The sequence below is a fragment of the Podarcis cretensis genome (genome assembly GCF_951804945.1).
Source record: "Podarcis cretensis genome assembly, chromosome: 16".
Lineage (NCBI taxonomy): Eukaryota > Metazoa > Chordata > Lepidosauria > Squamata > Lacertidae > Podarcis > Podarcis cretensis.
The window spans coordinates 25812081-25835034 of record NC_137186.1 but is presented as its reverse complement, the minus strand read 5'-3'; the positions used below and the strand labels follow the sequence as shown (position 1 = coordinate 25835034).

The 22954-nt window shown below is 41.3% G+C and overlaps 1 protein-coding gene across 2 annotated transcripts in view; it reads left to right on the top strand.

Annotated features, from left to right (window-relative positions):
* Positions 1-9371: 9371 nt before the first annotated feature.
* The window catches only part of MORC2 (MORC family CW-type zinc finger 2), a 50032-nt gene continuing 36449 nt past the window's right edge, over positions 9372-22954 (top strand). The window contains exons 1-4 of one of the 2 annotated variants that reach the window (XM_079956519.1): positions 9372-12394; positions 19092-19145; positions 20802-20836; positions 22333-22401. In XM_079956519.1, coding sequence (XP_079812645.1) covers positions 12327-12394; positions 19092-19145; positions 20802-20836; positions 22333-22401 — 226 coding nt within the window. In that variant the 5' untranslated portion in view covers positions 9372-12326. Of the gene's footprint in view, positions 12395-19091; positions 19146-20801; positions 20837-22332; positions 22402-22954 lie in introns of those variants that run through there. The other variant, XM_079956520.1, reaches the window with a different exon arrangement.

Here is a 22954-nt window from a genome sequence, read left to right as displayed (position 1 = left end):
GAAAACTCAAGAATTACCCACACTGGAAGAATGGCAGATGCAACTGATAGACTATATGGAATTGGCCGAGATGACTGGCAGAATTAGAGACCTGGGAGAAGAACTGGTGGAGGAAGACTGGAAGAAATTCAAGGACTATCTACAAAAATATTGCAAATTGTATGAATGTTAAGAAAGATGTAAGATTAGTAAAAATATGGCTCCAACAAACGAGTTATAAAGAATTTAAATTTAAAGTAATTGGAAGATGAAAAGATAAATTGTGGATAAGTAATACTTTATGATTAAGCTTCAATGTAAGTAAGTTAAATCCCAAAATTTGAGATATTAAATATTGAAATTATATTATATGAACTAAATTAAGTTAATAATTTGCTGGTAAAATTTATGAGTTTAGAAAGCAGGAACAAGGGTCGTGAGGAAGTCCAAAGATGAATATGAAATGTGGGTATTGGAAAAGACTGTGTTATTATCTATGTATTTTATTGTTAAACTAAAAATTTAATAAATATTATTTAAAAAAAAAAAAAAAGGAAGTGCCAGTGAGTGAACCTGGTCCTGAGGTGAGTTAAATGGCTCACTTACTTGAGCCATTTGGATTTGTTCAATTTTTGAAGGCATTTTTTTATACAAACTTTGAAAGACTGCGCCAGAGAAACCCTGATGATGATGATGATAATAATAATAATAATAATAATAATAATAATAATAATATAATATTTGTACCCCACCCATCTGGCTGGGTTTCCCCAGCCACTCTGGGAGGCTTCCAACAAAGATTAAAAATACATCAAAATTATGGTGTTCTAGAGCAAAGAAAAAACCTTGTAATGTAAACCACAGCAAGAGACCACCACTGTTAAATCCCACATTAGAACTTGAAGGAAAGCTGCAATTACACTACTCACTGAATGAGACTTCCTCTTGAGTAAATTGGAAAGAATGGAAGCAGGCTTACACCACTGATGAGCAACCAGCAACTTTTAACTCTTCTCCTTTAAACTTTTCCCATTCCAGTTGGTCATTATAAGAAAGTGTGACTAAGAATATCTGCCTCACTTTGATTTAGTTTTCCCCTCCTCCCTTTTCCTTCTGTGTTGTCACTTAAATATAGTAAGACTGAAGATAGACACTTTTTATTTTTGATCTCCATTAGGTCATTATCAGATGCCCTTTTAAGGGATGATGGACAAGGTAGAAACACCTTAATACTGTATGTATTTAGGAACAGAGCATTAATGTGAAATATGTGAAATATGCCACTGCTTTTGTTTAGGAAAGTTTAAATATATGAGAAAGATGCCCCACTGGAATTTATCCTGGCTTTCCCCCTCCCCCAGTCCTATTCATTTTTTTTATATGCTGCTGCATTCATCATTATATCAAGGATGGTTTAGTAGAGATTGGTAAGTAAATGGACCAGGGGAACTTCCAAGCCAAGGGCAAACGGAGCTGTAGAAATCTGGCTTCCCCAATCTATAAAGCACAATTCTATACCTTTCTATTGAACTGACTGTCAGGTATCTGCTCAGGCTTACAGCCTACATGCAAATATAATTTTGAAGAAGAAATGTAATATATAAGATGAATTAGGAATGGCACTTGGGATATGCTTTGATACCATTGTTAGAGTATCTCTTTGTATTTTCTCTCTGCGTATAGATGAAAAAGAAAGTTTTAATTTTTCTTAATGTGGCCTACAGTGCCACATAACCTGAATTCCTGGCTGGCCCTAACTGGCTTTTTCACATGTTTCATCTTATTATAAATATAAAAAGGGGTAAATCAAACATTTGAAGTACAGATATAAATCTTGAACTATTTTCTTCTGCAGGCTGCACACTTTTCTTTTTATAACAGAGGACATAAATATTTTTTCTCAGTTTTTCAATAAACGATTTAACTACGGTATGTCACTTTTCTTCCTAAGAAATGGAAAATGGATCACAAGCAAGTTCCTTAAAATGGAAGTCTTAAAATGGCACTGGAAGCTTCTTTTCACACATTTTTAGAGGGGGACTACGTAAGTTACAAGATATGGTCATAGATTATGGCTACAATTCATGATTTGTCTGAAGCAAGACAAATCATAAGTCTGGGTTCAGACAACATCCTAAATCAAACCATGTCTTAGCTCAAAGAAACATGGCGGCAGCAGGATTGGAGAAGCAAAATTGCCACCATCACCTCTCTTGGGAATCTGCATGTTCACACCAAGCCATGGTAACAAACCAGGGGTTGTATCCAATGTAGCGTTAAGATAAAGTTTCTTAATAGTAGATTCGTTCCACTGGCAAAATGACTGCACCAGCAGAACATTGTTGCATGAGAAAATGCACAAGCAGGTTGTTAGTACTTTTGTTGTACAATAGATTGTGCTATATGTTGCACAACGAATTTCTGCTAGTGCAACTGTTGCATTGGATTTCTAAGTGTGCAACATTAGAACTCACCTGTCCGCGAGCGCAACAGCCCTTGCAGACAGAGAATGCTTGAAAGCAGCCCAAAGCCTTCTGAACAGCATTATGGTAAAGGAGGCAGGGCTGTTCTATTGACTGTTTAAGGACCAGTTCAGTTTGGCTCTCACTGATGTGTTTCCATCCAGAGGCATACATAAGGAGTTGGCAAAACCGGCTTCCACCACAGGCACAACCCTGGAGGGGCACAAAGATTACCTATCAGACTATGGAGCGTATGACATATATGGGTATAGTGACATAGCAACACTGCAGTAGCAAGATCAAACATGGGAGAAGTTTCCTGCCCTTCTCATGCCACAACACAAAGGCATGCAGTAAAGTGGCTCTGGGGGGGGGGGGCAATGCTGATATTGCTCCTTGAAAAGGGTAGAAGGTACCTGGTACACTTCTGTTTCCATCATCTATGTAAGAACTTTAAAGAGTTGGTGCTTTTCCTTTGTTACAGGAATTTTAAGGTCTCAAATACAGAATAAATATTATTAAATGCACACATATCTAAATATATAAACCATGTGTCTAAAATAGTACAGGAGGCCAACCTTGAAGCCATTTTGACTCTCCTAATGATCTCAAATATTCCTCTGCAGTAAGGGAGGCAAATGGGGAAAGCCTTCCCACTGTCTTTTCGCTTACAAATCCTGTCTTAAGGGCGTATTTGTGTATGAATAAGGGACGCAGGTGGCGCTGTGGGTTAAAGCCTCAGCGCCTAGGGCTTGCCGATTGAAAGGTCGGCGGTTCGAATCCCTGCGGCGGGGTGCGCTCCCGCTGCTCGGTCCCAGCGCCTGCCAACCTAGCAGTTCGAAAGCACCTCCGGGTGCAAGTAGATAAATAGGGACCGCTTACCAGCGGGAAGGTAAACGGCGTTTCCGTGTGCGGCTCTGGCTCGCCAGAGCAGCGATGTCACGCTGGCCACGTGACCTGGAAGTGTCTCCGGACAGCGCTGGCCCCTGGCCTCTTAAGTGAGATGGGCGCACAACCCCAGAGTCTGTCAAGACTGGCCCGTACGGGCAGGGGTACCTTTACCTTTACCTTTGTGTATGAATAGGGAGGAGGGCACAAGGAGAAGGGGACAACAGAGGATGAGATGGTTGGACAGTGTTCTCAAAGCTCCCGAGTTTGACCAAACTTTGGAGGCAGTGGAAGACAGGAGTGCCTGGCGTGTTCTGGTCCATGGGGTCATGAAGAGTTGGACACAATTAAACGACTAAACAACAAGAAGGGTGAGCCTGCGACCTGGATTCAGGAACTATAGTATTAACCATCACATAAGAATGGCCAAGCTGCCCAGGTAATGCAATCAGTGACCATTACCGGGTCTGCTGGCAGAAAGGATTTCTGCTGTAGACCACCTCCTATGATGTACCATATATATGATGATTGGGGGGTGGTCTTTGGCTAAGGGGGTTGGGCAATGTCAAAAGTCTTTAAAGGTTCCTGCACACTTTTGTTCAGGGTCTCTCCCTCCTTGGAAGGAGAGGAGGGAACTCTGTTGCAACAGAAAAATAAATATCTGCCTTGCTTTCCACTGGATCCAGTCTCCATCCATTTTTCTCTGACCGATCATGGACTTAGGGAACTCAGAGTCCCATGGGGAGTTGGGTACCAAAAGCCAAACCCCAATTTTTACATCACCTTCTTCCTCCTCTTCCTCCTCTCTCCCCCCCCCCCCCGTTGTGCCTACTGTAAGCCATACAATTCGGAATTTTCCCCAATTGATCTGGAAGTTTGTTCTGGAACAGTAGGGTAAAAATGTTCTTTAAAAAATTACAATGATATTTTATTATTATTTGAACTACTGTTTATTTTAAAAATTCACTTATCTATTTGATTATCACATGTTTATGCTGGCCCATAATAAAGTTCTTTCAACAACATACAATCAGTAAGTTAAAATAAACTTGAAATACAGAGAAATGCAAAACCAGTAAAAAAGAGGAAAAACAAACAAAACTCGCTGCACATCAAAAATTAATAAAAGTTAATAAAATCTTATCCCAGGATGGCTTAGAATGGCTTAGAATAGCGTAAAGCACAATAATATCAAGTACAAAGGAAAAAATAACAAAAATGGGAAAATGGAAAATGTTCTAACAGCCAATCATTTAAGATATGAAATATTAAAATGTCTAAGATGAAAACTTCAACCAGGCCTCTAAAAGACAGTAAAGTGAGTGTCCAACAAGATTTTGTGAAGATCTCTCAAAAGTAGTGAGTTTAGGGGGCTGGTGAGCTATTGGAGAAATCCTTGCCCATTGGCCATGCAACGTCAGGGCCGAAAGTTTTCCACACCTGGACAAGCGCCTTAATTCTTAATCAGAATGTACAATGTTTCTAACATGCTATAGCCAGATTGACACGGGCATCCTCAGGGTTGTGGCTGAAGACATTTTGTAAGATTACTTGGGTAAAACCTCTTTAGTTGCTGGTGGCTTGCTCTGTTCTTAAGACCCCAATAAGCAACAAGATCTCATTAGGCCCAGCTGTGCTATGGAAGTTTAGGGCAGCATCTCAAACTACAGACACTGCCAGTTTTCCACAGCTGGGCTTAAAAACCACTTGGGCTCTTGAAAATCCTGGCCAACTCGGTTTGCCTTCAAACAAAACATTTACAAGCATATAAAAACTAAATATTTGAGGTTCGGATACCAAAGCTCTGAATCATGGAGGGCAGTTAAGATTTCTCCCAGACCCTAAATGGGGAAATTGTTTGGGCAGAGAAGTGCCGTTTGCTATGAATAACGTCCTGTTTAGTGGTGAGTAATTGCAGTCTCCCATAAGGGTGCACTCAACTTTACAGCTGGTGTGTGGGTCACGCAGAAGTAGCCAAGGGTTTTAGGGCGTTACGTTCAATGCTCAGTTTTAGGTGTCGAGTGCTGGAGATTAGATGCCAAAGAGATGAGAAGACTTTGACCAAAAGGAATAGCAATAATTTTTTTTTAGTTTGGGATATCAGAAACAATTTGAAAGCATGCCAAGCTTTTGGAAAGGCAAAAGAGTCTCCCCCCCCCCCCCACGCTTACTGGATTTTATTAATCTTAGGAACTCTAGCACACACTAGCTCTTGCAACAGAGGAAAAGATTAAGAAATGGAGCCTCCCCATAGGCTCTTTATAAATCTTTCACTCTCAACTCCCCCTCCTTCTCTAATTCCTATCCTAATAACTTACGTAAGAGAGGAGGCCTGTCAGGGATGGGGTCCTTATGTAAAGGGCAGGAGGGGAAATGTGCTCCCTCCTACACACCCACACAGAGAGAGAGCTTGAGGTTTTTCTCTTGGTAATTCTGGAAATTACCAGTCGCTTTCCACTTCCTTAAAGGTAAAGGGACTCCTGACCATTAGGTCCAGTTGTGGCCGACTCTGGGGTTGCGGCACTCATCTCACTTTATTGGCCGAGGGAGCCGGCGTACAGCTTCCGGGTCATGTGGCCAGCATGACTAAGCCACTTCTGGCGAACCAGAGCAGCACACGGAAACGCCGTTTACCTTTCCACCAGAGTGGTACCTATTTATCTACTTGCACTTTGAGGTGCTTTCGAACTGCTAGGTTGGCAGGAGGAGGGACCGAGCAACGGGAGCTCACCCCGTCGCAGGGATTCGAACCGCCGACCTTCTGATCGGCAAGTCCTAGGCTCTGTGGTTTAACCCACAGCGCCATCCGCATCCCTTTTCCACTTCCTTACTGCCACATTAAAAAATGCAGGGCTGAAGTGTCACAGATGAAAGCACAGACAGGAACTCTCTTCTCCATCCCTGAAGTTCTTGCTCACCGTTAGGAGAGCGATTTCCAACACAGGTTTGGCCCTTTCCAATTGTTATATTTTCCTGTGCAGCCTGGAGGGCTCTACATTATCCCTGGGCTGTGTACACACCATAAACTTAATGCACATGACCCAAAGAATCCTGGGAACTGTAGCTTGCTGAAGGTAGTGGAGATTGTAGCTCTGTGAGGGGTAAACTATAGTTCCCATGATTCTTTGGGGGAAGCCATGTGCCTTAAATGGGTGTTGTATACAGAACCCTAATCTTGCTGGGGTAGAATGTCACAAAATAAAGCTTTCGTTCAAACTGCAACAACAGGTGATATCTTGGTTCCGACAGAGTTAACTGTAAATGCATTGTTCTGTTGCAAGTGCAGTTTCTTTCCCCATTATTTGTTGTAAAAATCAGCCCTTAGGATTTCATTAATATACCTTAGATGACGCTTGTTAAAGGTACTTTTTATTTTTAAGAACTATGTAAGAACATAATTGATAATAAAAATTGGTTGTGTAGAAACCAAAACTAAAAGCTTTACAGTCAGAATCCAAGCAAGCTTGGGTAAACATTTCTGCTTTTAAGAGGCATTTAAAGGTCATTAACATCTCAGCCTCTTGAATCAACCAAGGGAGTGCATTCTAGAGGGTGGCTGTGCAATGACAAGTCTCCTCAGAAAATCTTAAAATGCTGCTTGGTCAGTGTTGTTATGCCAAGGCAAGATTTTTTGGGCCTACAAAAAGTGACAGCAGATTTGACTAGGAAAGGCAGAAGAGAAGGTAGTCCATCATGGCAACGGCAGTTGGTGAAATAGAACCCGCATCTTTCTTCGAAAAAATTTCAATTCGCTCAGCTTGATAGTTCACCAGGATGTGGGTGTCTGTCAACTGTCCGTAGACTTATCAAAAAATGGCAGGAGGGTGAAAAGCCATCTGTATAAACTGAATTTCTCAGATGATGCTGTATCTTGAATTATGCTGTCACAATCCTGTCAGCCAATGGAAGCAGCTTTCAGTCTCTGCTGTTGCCAGGCTAACTTTAAAGTACATTTTCTTGGAAACTTTTAACAGCTATGTTAACAATTCTTCTTCCTCTACCTATTGAATGTATAACTGTATGTCAATAATGAGATGGATGCTGAAATCTAGGCGTTGAGACACAAATACCCTAACACCTTTCTGTAGCCAGAAATGAGCTTGGTCTGCTTCCAACCATACCCATCCAACTCATTTGGCATAGCTCTCATAGAAGTTAGTATATTTCGCTGCAGATCACCCCAAAATACAGACTGGATGATAGTGTAGCTCCTCAAGGTCCTGACGTACTGCATTCCTTCTGGTTGTATTTTGGGGTTCTATAAACAGCAGTTCTTACACACAAAACTTGTGTGGTTGTATTTTTTCCATAAGTCTTAAGCAACACCAGCAGCCAACACATACCCCCTTCAGGAATTTGGGCATAAGCTGTAGAAGAGACACACAATATCTAATAGTTTTAAATAACATGTACACACATCAACTTTTAAACTGTAGAATCTGTTTCACCTTCAGCAGCTGCAAATTTTGACTATCATCCAGGAGTCATCACATCATGCAGTCAGTCCCTGGACTGGTCTCTGCAGTGTTCGAAACTTCCAAGAAATTTCATTAGCGCAAGCAGTTTCTGAGCTCTAGGTACAGTACTGCCTTGTTTTTTGGTCTTCAGAGGAGGACTAGACCACGTGAAAAATAGATTTTAGCTGCAGTTCATTTTCATCTTTGTATTCTTATCAAAAAGTGTGCTTAAGACATTCAGTTGTTGTGCCCATAACCTAAGCTTATGGTGCCATTTAGCTCCCAGCTTTCATATCTCTGTTTCCAACACTGGGTGTCTGGAAACAGTGGCGAGATGAATGAGGAAAACAAAGGTGAGTTTCAATTCTGGGCAAAACAGAGGTACTGAGGATGCGTGGTTTCCATGTCTGAGAAAATGGTAACTTGTCTACCCTGGATGGGGTTGCACTCCCCGTAGAGGTTTGCAAGCTGGGTGTACTTCTGGATCCAGCTTTGACACTGGAGGCCCGGGTAGCTTCAGTGGCTAGTTGTACCAGTTATAGCTGGTAAAAGGTACAGCAGCTATGGCCTTTTCTGGGTCAGGAAAGCTTGGTCACAGTAGTTCATGTAGGTTACTTCAAGATTGGATTACAGTGGTACCTCAGGTTAAGTACTTAACTCGTTCCAGAGGTCCGTTCTTAACCTGAAGCACCACTTTAGCTAATGGGGCCTCCTGCTGCCACTGCACGATTTCTGTTCTCATCCTGAAGCAAAGTTCTTAACCCAAGGTACTATTTCTGGGTTAGCAGAGTCTGTAACCTGAAGCACATGTAACCTGAAGTGTATGTAACCCGAGGTACCACTGTGCTGCAATGGACTCGTATCAGCTTCCCTAGCACTTAATCCAGAAGCTGTAGTTAGTCCAGAATGCTGCAGCATTCTGACAGGATTGAGACTATGCCAGCATATAACAGCTCTGTTCAGAGACCCGTAAATGTAAAGGACCCCTGACAGTTAAGTCCAGTCACAGATGACTCTGGGGTTGCAGTGCTCATCTCGCTTTACAGGCTGAGGGAATCAGCACTTGTCTGCAATCAGTTTTTCTGGATCATGTGGTCAGCATGACTAAGCCACTTCTGGCGCAATGGAAAACTGAAACCAGAGCAGCGCACGGAAATGCCATTTACCTTCCCACCGAAGTGGTACCTATTTATCAACTTGCACTTTTTGGTGTGCTTTCGAACTGCTAGGTTGGCAGGAGCTGGGACTGAGCAACAGGAGCTCACCCCATCGCGGCGATTCGAACCACCAACCTTCCAATCGGCAAGCCCAAGAGGCTCAGTGGTTTAGATCACAATGCCACCTGCATCCCTTCAGAGACCTGTACCAGCTGCCTATTTGACAAGTTCAAATTGTTACCAGTTGCCAAGTTCAAGTGTTACTATTAGTATATACAGCCAGTAACACCTTGGGACCAGTTTACTGTGAGATTGACTTGCCCCATATATGCCCCATCAACTAATTCAAAATGCAGAACGTGCACGGTTACAAGCAGTACAATACTCATTCCACATTCATAACAAATCAGTCTTTATAATCCAGTTACAGGAATGCTTTATATGCCCTAAAGATAGAAATAGGTCCTATGCTTTGTATATGTTCTTAAGCTTAGCATTATTTTTTAATTAGAGGCAACAACAGATTTACACTTGTTCAATAGCTGCACAACTTTGCACATCACGATGACCTGGAAGTGGCTGGAAAAGGAGATATAATCCAGGGCAGGAGCGTAGGTTTATGCATGTTCTGCCGTCTCACGCAATGACCCAGAATGCAACCCCCGCACAAATTGGGGACTGCCTGTATTGAATATTTTGATTTTCAGTCCCAGAGCTGTCCTCAAAGCTACTGAACATGGGTACTGTCAATAAATGTGGACAGTAATGACCTCAATAATGAAAAATAACCAAAGCATTAAAAGTGATTATAATCAAGAATTTCAAGAAGCCTGAGAAAATGAAAAGGTCCTCTGAAAGGTATCAATGCCAGGCACGTCTCCCTGGAGAGAGTATTCCAAGACTAACACTACAAGCTATAATGCCGAGTTCAACGAATAGACCAGAAACTTACTATGCTATTTGTTAGCAGATTAAACAAACTCTTAACATGAAATCTAGTTCTTCACATATAGGTTCTCAGCCCACAAACTTTTAATTTCTTCATGAAGCCACCAGGAGTCTTTGCATATTCTTGGATATAAAATGAAAGGCTTCTTGGATGAACAGATTTGTCAAATTCTTCTGCTGTCTTTTATGGGTTGTCCAGAAGTTCCGCAGTCATGCAGTCCATCAAGTGAGAGCCAGTTTTCAGTTCAAATTATTTTATTATATTGTACATCCTTGAATACACGGTTAGCCTTTTGTTCTTTACAAGATACAGAGCCTCAAGAATAAAACTGGATATAGGTCAATAATCTAATGTAGCTTACACCAACATTCTAAACATGTTTGACAGTGGTACATCTTATGCTAAATCTTTTAAAAATTTCATCCTAATTCTTCCTGTGATGTCTACACCACTGAAAAAATTTACTTACCTAGTCTTGCTTCAAGCATATTTTCCAGCTTTTCCGAATGTATTTTTTCCCCCTGGAGTCATTCACACACCAAGTGATTTCCCCCTCCTTCTCTGAACTCTCTTTCAGCATGTATCTTTCCAATATATTTCAGGTGCTCTCAAAGTGGTGAAAACAATTTGCTGCCAAATTCATTTGTAAAACATTCATTTCTCAATTTATTAAAAAAACAAGAGCAAAAAACAGACCAGTTTCTCTAACACAATTCAAATATGAAAAAACAGGCAAAGGTATAAAATGTATTTTGAGCTAAAATCCCACACCAATCTACTCAACTTTTTTATTTTTGTCTATTTAGCATTTCTACTATTAAACATGATAACACTTCTGACAGTTCTTAGCATAGAGACTCCAACCCAATACTTACTATTTCAATTAGCAGCTGATTCATCTCTCCCTACTACTTTTCCTATATGTCTCTTTGTAGCCATTCTGCAGTAAGATACTGGCCGATTGTTCTGAACTATGACTGTTCTCCGAAAAAGGTTGATGTCATTATCTAGTCAATATTTTGTTCCTAAAGTGTTCTGAAATACCTGGCAAGCAGACGAAAGCAACTCGAGAAAAAGCACACTATTTTAATTCCAAGGACGACACAGAAACAGATGGATATTTTAATACCAAGTGCGACACGAGAACGTTAACCAAATACTATTCTTCTGAACTTTAAGAGCACACAGAGTCCTCTAAAAGGTGTCGAAATTCACCTTGAAAAAACCAAGTCATCTTTAATGACATTTAATTAGGCAAGGAAAATATATAAACTCGAGTTTTTTACACAAAACAACAGGAAAAGACTTAAGTACATTCACCCATCTAAAAATAAGGCACGAGAGGGGGGGGGTGAACCCCCTTAGAGAAAGGAGGCGATAATTGAGAGAAAGACGCCGACGCCGCCATTTTAAATCGTCGTCCTCTTCACGCAGCCGATTAGGAAAATGGCTTCTGGGCGACGCAGCAAGCAGCGCGGCTTTGGAATGACGAGGACGCGCGCCCTGGTCCGAGGGAGAGCGGGAGGAAAGGGGGAGAAGGAGGGTCCCAGTCGTCAATCGGGAGAAGGGGGAAAGGAGAAAACAGCGCGCGCTCTCGCACCTCGCTCGACTGACGATCCCGTGAACGCCGCATCGAGGCTTCTATGTACACTGCGAACCGTCTGAGGAAAAAACCCACAGAATTTCCCAATGCGCAGACGCAGCAATCTACCGCCCCGCCTCTCCCCCAACGGTTTAAAACGGTCACGCGGGCGGGGGGAGGGAAGGAGAGAAGAATGCGTCCGGAAACGGTGGGGGAAGGGAAGGGAAGCCGCTTTATTTCACTTCCTCACGCGGTGCAAACAGCGCCGTCGGGACACGCAACGCTCATCTGCTGTCGTTCTCTCTCGACTCTCCTCCCTTCTTTGTGTCGTGGTGCCAAGTCTTAATTGTCACGTGGGGCGCCGCCGCCCAATGGCGGGGAAGCGGCGGCGGCGGCTCGCTTCTCCGCCTTTTCCTCAGCGCAGTGTGTGAGGGAAGGCGAAGCCGTGTAGCGAGGGAAGAGGCGGAGGGCGGGAGACGTGGTGAAGGAACAAAGGACGGCGCCCGTCGGCGGGTTCTCTTCATAGGCATATTGCGATAAAAAGGAGAACGAACGAACGCGGGCGGAGGTTGACGGCCGTTGGCGGCGTCGGGAGCGAAAGGGGAACGAGCACGACAGAAGAAGCTCAGGAGCGAGCAGAAGGGGGGGGGGAGAGAAGAAGATAAATACGGGTGGGCCGGCGGGAGCCACTGAGGGCGCTCGTACGCGCGCCTGTCAGTAGGCAAGCTTTTATAGCTTCGTTAGTGAAGGAAAGTGGTGGTCAGGGCGGTTGGGTCGCCTCAAGCTTGTTTTTCCCTCACGCCTGAAAATTGGCGGGAGGGGTGTGGGCGGGGCGTGGTCTTTATCAGCGTCATGGCGTTCAGCAATTACAGCAGCCTTCAGCGTGCTCAACTGACCTTCGAGTATCTGCACACCAACTCGTGAGTAGGAACGGAGGTTGTGGGGCTCGGTGTAGCTGTAGGCGTTCTCTTTTTCACTGCTTCTTGCACGTTGGCAGCAGCTGCTAATCCAGGAAAAAAAACCACGAAACGGTAATTGGATTCCCTGGAAAGGAACGAAAGCTGAGCATCGTCGCCGTTGGGAAGAAAGAAAAATACTGGGGAAAATTGAGCAAGGAAGGAACAGTGCGTGATATGACAGTAAAAACGGGGCATTCAGTGAAACTGAAGCACAGATGGAAAATATGTTTACCCACAACTTGCCTGTGGAATTTTTGCTGCTCAGAAGAGCAACAGACGGTTCAAACCACGCTTGAAAATGAACGTAGCAAAATTATGAAAAGGAAGAACGTTAGTAGCTGTTAGGAAAGATTGTATATTTGCATATTCTCTGCATTTTAATTTGTTGGAGACTTGTCCCTGGCATTGTTCATGAATTCGAAGAAACCGGGAAGATTACTGCAATGTTGAAAGGTTTGATCTGCCACCTTGATTCAAAGTGGAGTCCATAGATTTAACTATACAATATGCTTGTAGAAACATTTGTCTAGTTTTGGGGCATTTTTTCTTCATTTTGACAATTGTGCAGAAAGCTTGGCTTTTGATTTTCATGTTACAGATAGCCTTCTCAGTAATGATGAATACCTTTTAGTTAGAGAAGACAGTTATAGTGACAGATATTCAGGGAGGGAATGGTATTATAGTACCAGCCAATATTCTTGATCTGTATATATGTCTCTCAGAAAATGGGCATCATTCAGCCTGCAGTATGATTTTGTCCAGTGCCTGCTGGTTCTTAGAAATCCCACCAGAATTGGACTTCATTGAAGGAAGGCATGCAATAGGAAATTATTTGGTTTTTTCTTCACCACAGGGTTGTTTTTTGTTGGAACTGGAAGGTACAACATTACCTCTCCCCAAGTACAAGCTAGGTTCATCATAGTGTTGAGTCTGCAGCTTTTAAAATTCTCGATATCTATTCCATAATATAGGAATGGAAGAAGATACAGCTAGCCCTTGAGAGAGATCAGTAGCACATGGGCTGAAGAATGGCTGACATAATCATTCTCCCAGACTTTGCAGTGGCACTGTGGTCTAAACCACGGAGCCTCTTGGGCTTGCCGATTGGAAGATTGGCTGTTCGAATCCCCGTGATGGAGTGAGCTCCCGTTGCTCTGTACCAGCTCCTGCCAATCTAGCAGTTCGAAAGCACACCAGTGCAAGTAGATAAATAGGTACCACTGTGGCGGGAAGGTAAACGGCGTTTCTGTGCACTCTGTCTTCCTTCCCAGTGTTCTGTTGCACCAGAAGCAGATTATTCATGCTGGTCACATGACCCGGAAAGCTGTCTGTGGCCAAATGCTGGCTGTCTTGGCCTGAAAGCGAGATGAGTGCTGCAATCCCATAGTCGCCTTTGACAGGACTTAAATGTCCAGGGTTAGTCTTGAATCTTCAGCTTTTAAAATTCTTGCTACCTATTCCATAATATATGAATGGAAGAAGATACAACTAGCCCTTGAGAGAGATCAACAGTCCATCCAGGGCACATGGGCTGAAGAATGGCTGACGTCATCATTCTTCCAGACTTTGCAGCTACCAGAGAGTCACTAGCTGGACTTCTGTGACATCAGCACCAGAGTGAGAGAAAGTGCTGCCCCCTTGGCTGCTGTAGCAACAGATCTCTGGCGGTTCACTGGGTTTGCCACTTGGCCCAAAAGAGAGATCAGCAGTACAGCTTGGACAGCCCTTTGTTGGGATCACTGCTACCAAGAGAGAGCCCAGGAGCATATGGCTAACTTTCCCCATCCCCAGCATTTAGTAGTACCACGTTGATGGAATTTCTCTAACTTTATTGATTCTTGTAAGACACTAAATTATTATTATTATTATTATTATTATTATTGAAAATGATTTTAAGCTGCTCTGGATACTTCATAGCCAGATGTGAGATAATAAACAAACTGAAATATGTACAACAGGTTCAGCTATTTTAAGCACAGTTAAGTGTTTCCCTAGCTAGTTTGGAGACTGAATTTGTCTTGAATTTCCATTTTTTATGATAAAATTTAGCAAAGTTATTAGTATTGGCTTAGTTTACCAGTTTATATGATGTATATTATAATGGGACTGGGAACCTCTGCATATCAACACTACAGATTTTTAATAATCCAGATTATATTGTATTGTGTACAGACTAGGATTCAACATGTACTTTGATGTGCTGGCAGACAATGAGTAGTTTGGTAAAATAGGTGACTTGAACCAACAAAATAATCCAAAGCACAGATGCTCCATCTATGAAAGCAACACTGTTTTGGAATGAAATTACAAGATTTTCAATTTATAAGAAATCAGATAATAGCAATATCTATTGTTGTATTGTGATAAAGTGACATATCAAATGGCACCTTAAGCCTAGGTTACGGTTGCCACAACAGAATGTCTAGTCACATTTTTTTACATGCTTTCTTAACAATTTAATCACACATTCTACCAATTGGAAGACATTACAAAGGATAGAAATTTTGCTTTGTATTCAACAAAGGAATGAATCTGGTAGGCAAAATCACAATATTTATTTTAATTTCACACTGCAGCACCAGCCAGCTGGCTCGTGCAGCATGCAGCCAGATGGTAAAGATGTCAGTCACCATACCTGTGACAAGACTTCTCAAATGGTCGCAAGTAGACCATCCCAGTCAAAATGTACCTGCTGAACGGGGAATTTTGAACACTGCTTAGAATTATAGAATTGTAGAGTTGGAATCTCAAGTAGATCATACAGGACAGATGGTTATCCAACCTCTGATTAAAAACCTCCAGTGAAGGAGAGTTCACAACCTCCCAAGGGATTCTGTTCCACTGTCAAACAGTTCTTACTGTTAAAAAGTTCTTCCTGATGTTTAGTTTGAATCTCCTTTCTTGTAACTTGAATCCACTGGTTTGGGTCCTACCCTCCAGAGTAGGAGAAAACAGGCTTGCTCCATCTTTCATGTGACAGTGCTTTACATATTTGAAGATGACTACTGTATCTCCTCTTAGTCACCTCTTTCTTTACCAGGTTAAACATACACAATTCCCTCATCCATTCCTCATAAGGCTTGGTTTCCAGTCCCTTGATAATCTTAGTTGCCATCCTTTGCAATATCGTTAAATGATGGTGCACAGAGCTGGATACAGTACTCCAGGTTTAGTCCGACCAAGACAGAACAGAGCAATACTATTGCATCCCTTGATTGGGACACTATACTTCAGTTGATGCATCACACTGTTGACTCATGTTAAGCTTGTGGTCTACTAAGATCCCTGAATCCTTTTCATGTGTACTGGCAAGACAGGTAAAAAGGTAAAGGACCCCTGACTACTAAGACCAGTCGTGAATGACTCTGGGGTTGTGGCGCTCATCTCACTTTACTGGCCGAGGGAGCCGACGTTTGTCTGCAGACAGTTTTTCCAGGTCATGTGGTCAGCATGACTAAGCCGCTTCTGGTGAAACTTTGACTTGCTTTCGAACTGCTAGGTTGGCAGGAGCAGGGACTGAGCAATTCCCCGTTGTTGGGATTCGAACTTCTGATCGGCAAGCCCTAGGCTCAGTGGTTTAGACCACAGTGCCACCCGCGTCCCAAGACCGGTATCTCCCATCTTATATTGGCTATCCCTCCTAGTCTGCTGTCATCTGCAAGTTTGCTTAGCATCTCCTTAATAGCTTCATCTAAGATGTTAAAAAGACGTTGAACATGAACAGGTCCAGGACAGAACCATGCGGCCGCCTACTTAACACTTTTTTCCAGGATGATGAGGAAGCGTTGGTGAGTACTCTGAATTCAGTCAGTCAACCAGCTGCAAATCCACCCAACAGTTACCTTGTCCAGTCCACATTTTACCAGCTTCTCTGCAAGAATATCATGGGTGACTTCGTCAAAAGCCCTACTTAAATCAAGATGCACTTCATCCACAGCATCCCCTGATGTAACATTATCAAAAGCATGTAACATCAAAAAGAAATGAGATTTGTCTGGCAAGACTTTGTTTTTGAGAAACCTATGCTGACTTTAGTAATTACAACATCCTTTTATAAGTGCTCACAGTAGCTGTTGAACTACCTCTTCTAGGATCTTTCCTGGTATCGAACTCAAGCTTACCCATTGGTCTTCTCCCCTCCCCCCCCCCTTTGAAGATGGGAACTGAGAAATAATCCTCAGGAACACTGATTGGGAGAAATTGCCCAGGGTGTGATCCAGCAGGGAGGAAACCTAGCTGAGAACAAGTAGTAACGATCTGTCTGAGATAATGACCCATCTGAGAGGCTATCTGAGATAATGATAATTTAGGTCCATGTGCTTGTTTCTTTATTGCATATTCAGGTTTGCATTATGCAAAACTGGGTAGAGGCATCTGCATTTGCGTGTTGCTGAGTTACTGGAATAGATGACACCTTGATGCAAGTAGGGATGAGAAAGCACAACTTCCCAACAGGCAGATGGAACAGTATGTTCTTGTGGAAAGCTAACCCTGTCTCTTCAGTGGTGTGGGTGGATGTCATTCATAATTGAATTCATTTGTACTGTTTCTCAAAGAGGTTTAATGTGCCTGTTGCTTGCTCATGATCTTTGTTTATATCTGCTTTTAATTACTTTGATGTAAGCAAGTTTGCCTATTTGAGTCCTACAAGGACATAGTTTCTCAGAGAAAAGAGATCTTATTAGTTAGACACTAAGTTCTGGATTTTAACCTGGAGACCATAAAAACAAACCTCACTTCATTGATGTAATATTTAAGGCTTGTTTTCACATATGATTTTGTTATTTTTAAAACAAAATAGTAAAAGTACTGGTCCTTCTGTTGCCAAAATGTTGCAGTCTGTGCACAATAACAGTACAGTGCCACAGTTGCTTGTCAAACTTAATCAGTTCTGGCAGTTTGTTCGACTCCCAAAACTGTTCGAAAACCAAGGCATGGCTTCCAATTGGCTGCAGGAGCTTCCTGCACTCAATTGGAAGTGGCGTCGGACTTTCGGCTTCTGAAAAATGTTTGCAAACCGGAAGACTCCTGGGTTTGTGGCATTTGGGAGCCAATTTGTTCGGGAGCCAAGCCATTTGAGTACCTAGGTACCACTGTATTAGTAGAAGCTAAAGGAGAGGGTGGGGGACTTTAAGGGGCAGAGAACAGCCCAATGAGGACTTCATGTTTCGTGTCAACAGAATGATTGCTGTCTTGAAGAGGAAAATTACAAAATATGGAAGAAGAAGGAATAGAGCCAAGTGTATTGGAAGATGGCATGGCTGAGTTAACACCTTGAATATGAGTATTAAGCACTGCCATCATTGGTTGCAGGTCCAACTGATGTGGATATTAATGCCTGTAGTATGTGTACTGTTGAACCTTCATGTTGTAGTTTGTCTTTCACTTGAAATAGTGTTACTTGACCAAGGCACATCTGGATAATTTTACCTTACATTTGCTGATGGGGAGAAAAGAATTGGAGAATTCCCATGCCAACACCATAATTTTGTGCATAGGCAAACATGTTCAGACCTGCCAAGATACTGAATTTTTCCTAAGAACTAAATTGCTTTCAGGACTCAAGAATTCTTGCTCTATAATACTTCAGAAATAAAAATATTGTGGCAACTTTGAAGACAATGTACTGGAATTACTGCATGTGTTTGGATGGCCTAGATGAGAAGAAATGTCAAGAAAATAATGTTTTTGCTTGTTTATGATGTGATATGAAACTAATATTTCAGCTGTCGAAAACTTCACAATTGCCTTTGTATTTAAATCCTGTAAGGTGATGCCGAAAAGTCATAGAGTAAACCCACTGAAAAAATTATTTCAGAGGGTTTACTGTGAATTTGACTTTGATATTGCTCTTTATTCTCTACTTATGAAGCATATTTGTGAATAATGATGCAGTATACTGAAAAGTTAATACGGTTTAGTCCCAAACAGGTCAATGGAACCATTGTTTCAATTATTCTGACAAATATCTCAAAGCCAATAAACTAGTCAAACATCTTCAAAACTTTCGTGCAACAAAACATGCTCAGATGAACACTTAAAGATGGTACAGTCCTGGGAATCAACCTAGTGCACCCAGCATGGAGCATATGTGCCAATGTTGATAGTTCCAATACAGATTCAACATTCTTTTTTAAAACGTTCTGGATTAGCAGCAGCTGCCAGCATGCATCACTGTGGAGAGCATCACTAGATATATGGAGCACCAAAAAGTTGTGGAATTCCCATTTATTGAAAGCTGATCTATGAAACTGGAAGAGCTGCTTTCATGAAAAAAGCCTCTAATGTTGCATATGTTAAGAACTTATATCAGTAATGCCTGATGACAAATTATCCATTACAAGCTGTGAAACTCCAGTTAACAATTCCCTCTTTTTGGGGTGTTGAAACTATTGTTGCCTAACTGATACTCAAGTTTTAATTTGCTATATTGGTAATAGGGTTGCAATGCTCCAAGCAGACTGTGGCCTTGAACACAGTATATAAAATTTGTTTGGTTCTTATGGGCTGGTTATTTTCTGATCTTTGCTTTGGTTAAGAATCTCTCGTTACTAGTAAGAAGACTTTTAATTGTTCAGTTTGAAAAAATAATCTTGCAGAAATGGACAATATGTATAATAGTTCCCAAAGTAACCACTTGCTCTCTTTGACCTTGCAGAACCACACATGAATTCTTATTTGGGGCTCTTGCTGAGCTCGTAGATAATGCCAGGTATGTAGTCATAATCATAACTGCAAGAGGTTCTTGTTACATTGTTTAACCATTTAACCTAATTGAGGCAAATGATGTGAATATTGGGCTTGCTAGGAAGATGGATGCTATTCAATTGTGATTTTATTCAGCTTTGTGCAATAGGTTTTCTACTTTGTCAGTACTATTTTTACTTTACATTAGTTCTTTTAAACTGGGAAAACTGTCTGAAACTAGGAAGATAAGAACATAAGAATCACAGTTGTAGAATTGGAAGTGATCCCAGAGTCATCAAGTCCAACCCCCACAATCACAGCTAAAGAAGCTCTGACAGATGGCCATCCAACCTATGTTTAAAAATCGCCAATGAAGGAGAGTCCACCACCTTCCAAGGTAGTCCATTCCACTGTTGATCAGCTCTCATCGACAGAAAGTTCTTCCTAATGTTTAGTCCGAACCTTTCTTTGAATTCGTTGGTTGAGGTCCTATCCTCTGGAGCAACAGAAAACAAGCTTACTCCATCTTCCATGTGACAGCCCTTCAGATATTTGAAGATGGGTATCAGTCTTCTTTTTGTCATGCTAAATATGCCCAACTCCCTTAACCATTCAAAGTAGAGCCCTACTAGATCAGACCAAAGGACATCTAGCCCAGCATCGTGTACTCACAGTGTTCCACCAGAGGACTATGGAAAGCTTGCTGCCACAACCATGTCTGGGCAAGGAATCTGTCCTATAAATATACAATAGACTGGAGAAAGGTTTGATAAAATCTAGTTCAGTTTCTCTGTTTTATAGGAACAGCTGCTAAACAGAATGTACTCTCGTGGAGCTGAAAAGACATAATAATAGAAAGCTACTTTAAAAAAAAATCTGGAAAGGATACTACATCCATAGAGGGCACTTTAAACAATTTTTAGTAAGATATTAACCATTTAAGGTGCAGTCCTATATCCATTAGGGGCGCAGGTGGCACTGTGGGTTAAACCACAGAGCCTAGGGCTTGCCAATCAGAAGGTTGGCGATTCGAATAGTCCGCGACTGGACCTAACGGTCAGGGGTCCCTTTACCTTTAGCTATATCCATTGACCTGGGAATATGTCCCATTGACCTCACCAGGACTTGCTTTTGCATAATAAATTGTAATAATAATAATAGATATGGATAGGATTGTGCTGTTACATTGTGAAACTTCATATAAAAAGCATGCTAGCAGAATAACTGACAGAAATAGCTTGATATTTCTCAGTTTGATTCTAGTATATGATGAATACTGTGCTCTATGCACAGAACTCTTAAATGATCTTGCAGTTGTCTGTGCCTGTGTATGAGATCTGCCATTTTCATGGCAGGGCTGTTCATATGATCCAGTCCTTGTGAAAAAAGATGGGACACCAGTTTTATTTTTCCTTTTTGTGCTGTATAGTGATCTAATGGTAATGTGTTTGATGAACTATACACCTGCTTTTAAAACAATACTGCATAGTATTAGTGGTGCTCATAGGGTAGAAATACATGAGAGCCTCCTTGAAGAGTATTGACATTTCAACCATCTAAAGATTTTTATCCATGCTCTCAGTTGTTTCTGGAATTAGCACCCAGGCATGCTTTTCTGCTACAATTGCATCTTTTTCACTCCACATGTTGAACGTTGATTTTAATGTCTGCTGTTTTATAGAGATGCTGATGCCACAAGAATAGATATCTTTTCTGGTAAGTTTTCTCTTTTCTACAATTGCCATCTTTGCTTATAAGCCTAGAGTATGACTGTGGGAAGGAGAAATAATAGATTTGTTACGTTGGTAGCTACATGAAGTGTTTATGTGCTGATATATAATGCCCTGACCAATATCTTGGCCAAAAAAGAAAGGCATAATGGAAGAATTGTTTTATTCTTTAATAGTTCCTGATGTAAATATGCTGTTATTTGTCATGATAATAGGAAATAATTTGTTAGCAGTTTGACAACAAAATTAAGTAGCTCAGTTCTTTCTTTTAAGCTGAATTACCGTGCATTTATTTTAGGGTGTTGATACTGGTTCAAAGGGGAATAGCTGCAAGTTTGAAATACACTTTCTGGTAATGTAACAGTTCAGATCTGACTGTTGTCCAGGGTGCAGTATGCATGAGTAAAGTAAGAGAAAAGATAAGCAGATAATATTTTTAAAATGGACCATGTTTTGAAAAGGCAAAGCACAAGATAATATTCACTCTTTTGTACTATTAAAATTGTCACTATGAAATGGCAGGGTTCCATGTTTGGGATCAAAGAATTTTATGATTTGCAGTTTTATTTTAGAGCATTGTTAAAAGGCTTTTCCTGCTCTACAATTTTTGGATGCAGAATTGAGATAATTTTTTTATCCTGTTCAACTAGTACTTGTTTTGCCATAAAAAAGATCTGTGCCCTGTTCTCATGTTACTCTTCCAGCATGGGAACAGCATCCATGTTATCTCAGGATATGGTCTGAATACACCTAGCCGAAGTTATGCAGGTCTAGGTGTGGTCAGTGCCTGCATGGGTGACCACCTGGGACCCACATGTACACTTCTCTGCATTCAGTTGCTAGCTTTGGGACATAAGTATCACATGGATCTGGCAACTGAGATGTCCACACCAGCATTGCAATACAGTACATATTAGTTGGGCTTAAGAGTCCTTACGGCTCGTGACCATCCTATTTAATTTTATTATTGAATATATGGACTTCTTTTTTATATATTCGTATCTTAGATAGGTTATATCCAACTAACTTACTCAGCGTAAACTCACTGAAAGTAATGGGCCTAAGATAGTCATATCCATTAATTTCAGTGAGCCTACTATAAGTATGATTAACATTAAGTGGAACATACAACTTCCTGTGTTTCATCACCAATCCAATCCAATTTTATATTTTCTTGGTTCTTCAAGTTTGGCACTTACTGAACTCCACAGTTCCACTTGCCTTGATAAGTATTCCATCACCAGTTAGGGAAAATTTTGAGAGGAGCTTTTTTCTCCATCTTGGACCTGGGGAAGGAGTAGGAATGGTTCTCCAGTTGTACTCTTGGAGTAGGAAGGTGATTTTGCCCTTGCTTGAAGATGCATCTTGAGGTCAAGGATAAGCAGACGGGCAGAGCCCCAGGAACCATAGTTTTTGGCTCGGCTACCAAGGCTAGCCAAAAATGATGTACCTTTGACATTGAATTTTTTTCTCTTTTTGTAGTACATCAAGAGAGCTTGAGAGGTGGCTTCATGCTGTGTTTTTTGGATGATGGAGCAGGAATGGATTCAAGTAAGTGAAAAGAGATTGGAGAAAAACTGGAAATTTGAACCTTGAAGATACTATTTTACAACTGGAACTATGATGATTAGGAAAAATTCTACGTTAACATACACTAGTGGTCAAAATTGTGGAAACCTTTTGGAAGAAGTGTATTTCCAATATTTGATGGCTCATAACACCACCTTTTTTGAAGTAATACCATAAAATTAGATATCAGCGGAAAGATAATTTAATGAAGAATGTAATAAAACAAGGTTTGTTCAGTTATCTGTATTCTATCAAAAGTTATAGCCAAATAACCAGAAAAAGGAAGCACAACTTGCTTAGGTTGATATGTAGTAGCTGTCCTTCATTTGAATGTAGCCAATGAACATGAGTGTATAGAGAGCCAATCAGGTGTCATCTGGTTTTGCAATGATCCAATCAGGTTGCAGTAGTATTTGGCTATTGATGTTATGTGATTGCTATCAAGTTGGTTGGGTTTTTTGTGTTCTTTCATTTAGAGCTTGTAAAACCTAATAAAGAAATGGCGTAAAGAGATGACTGGTCACCCAGAAAGCGA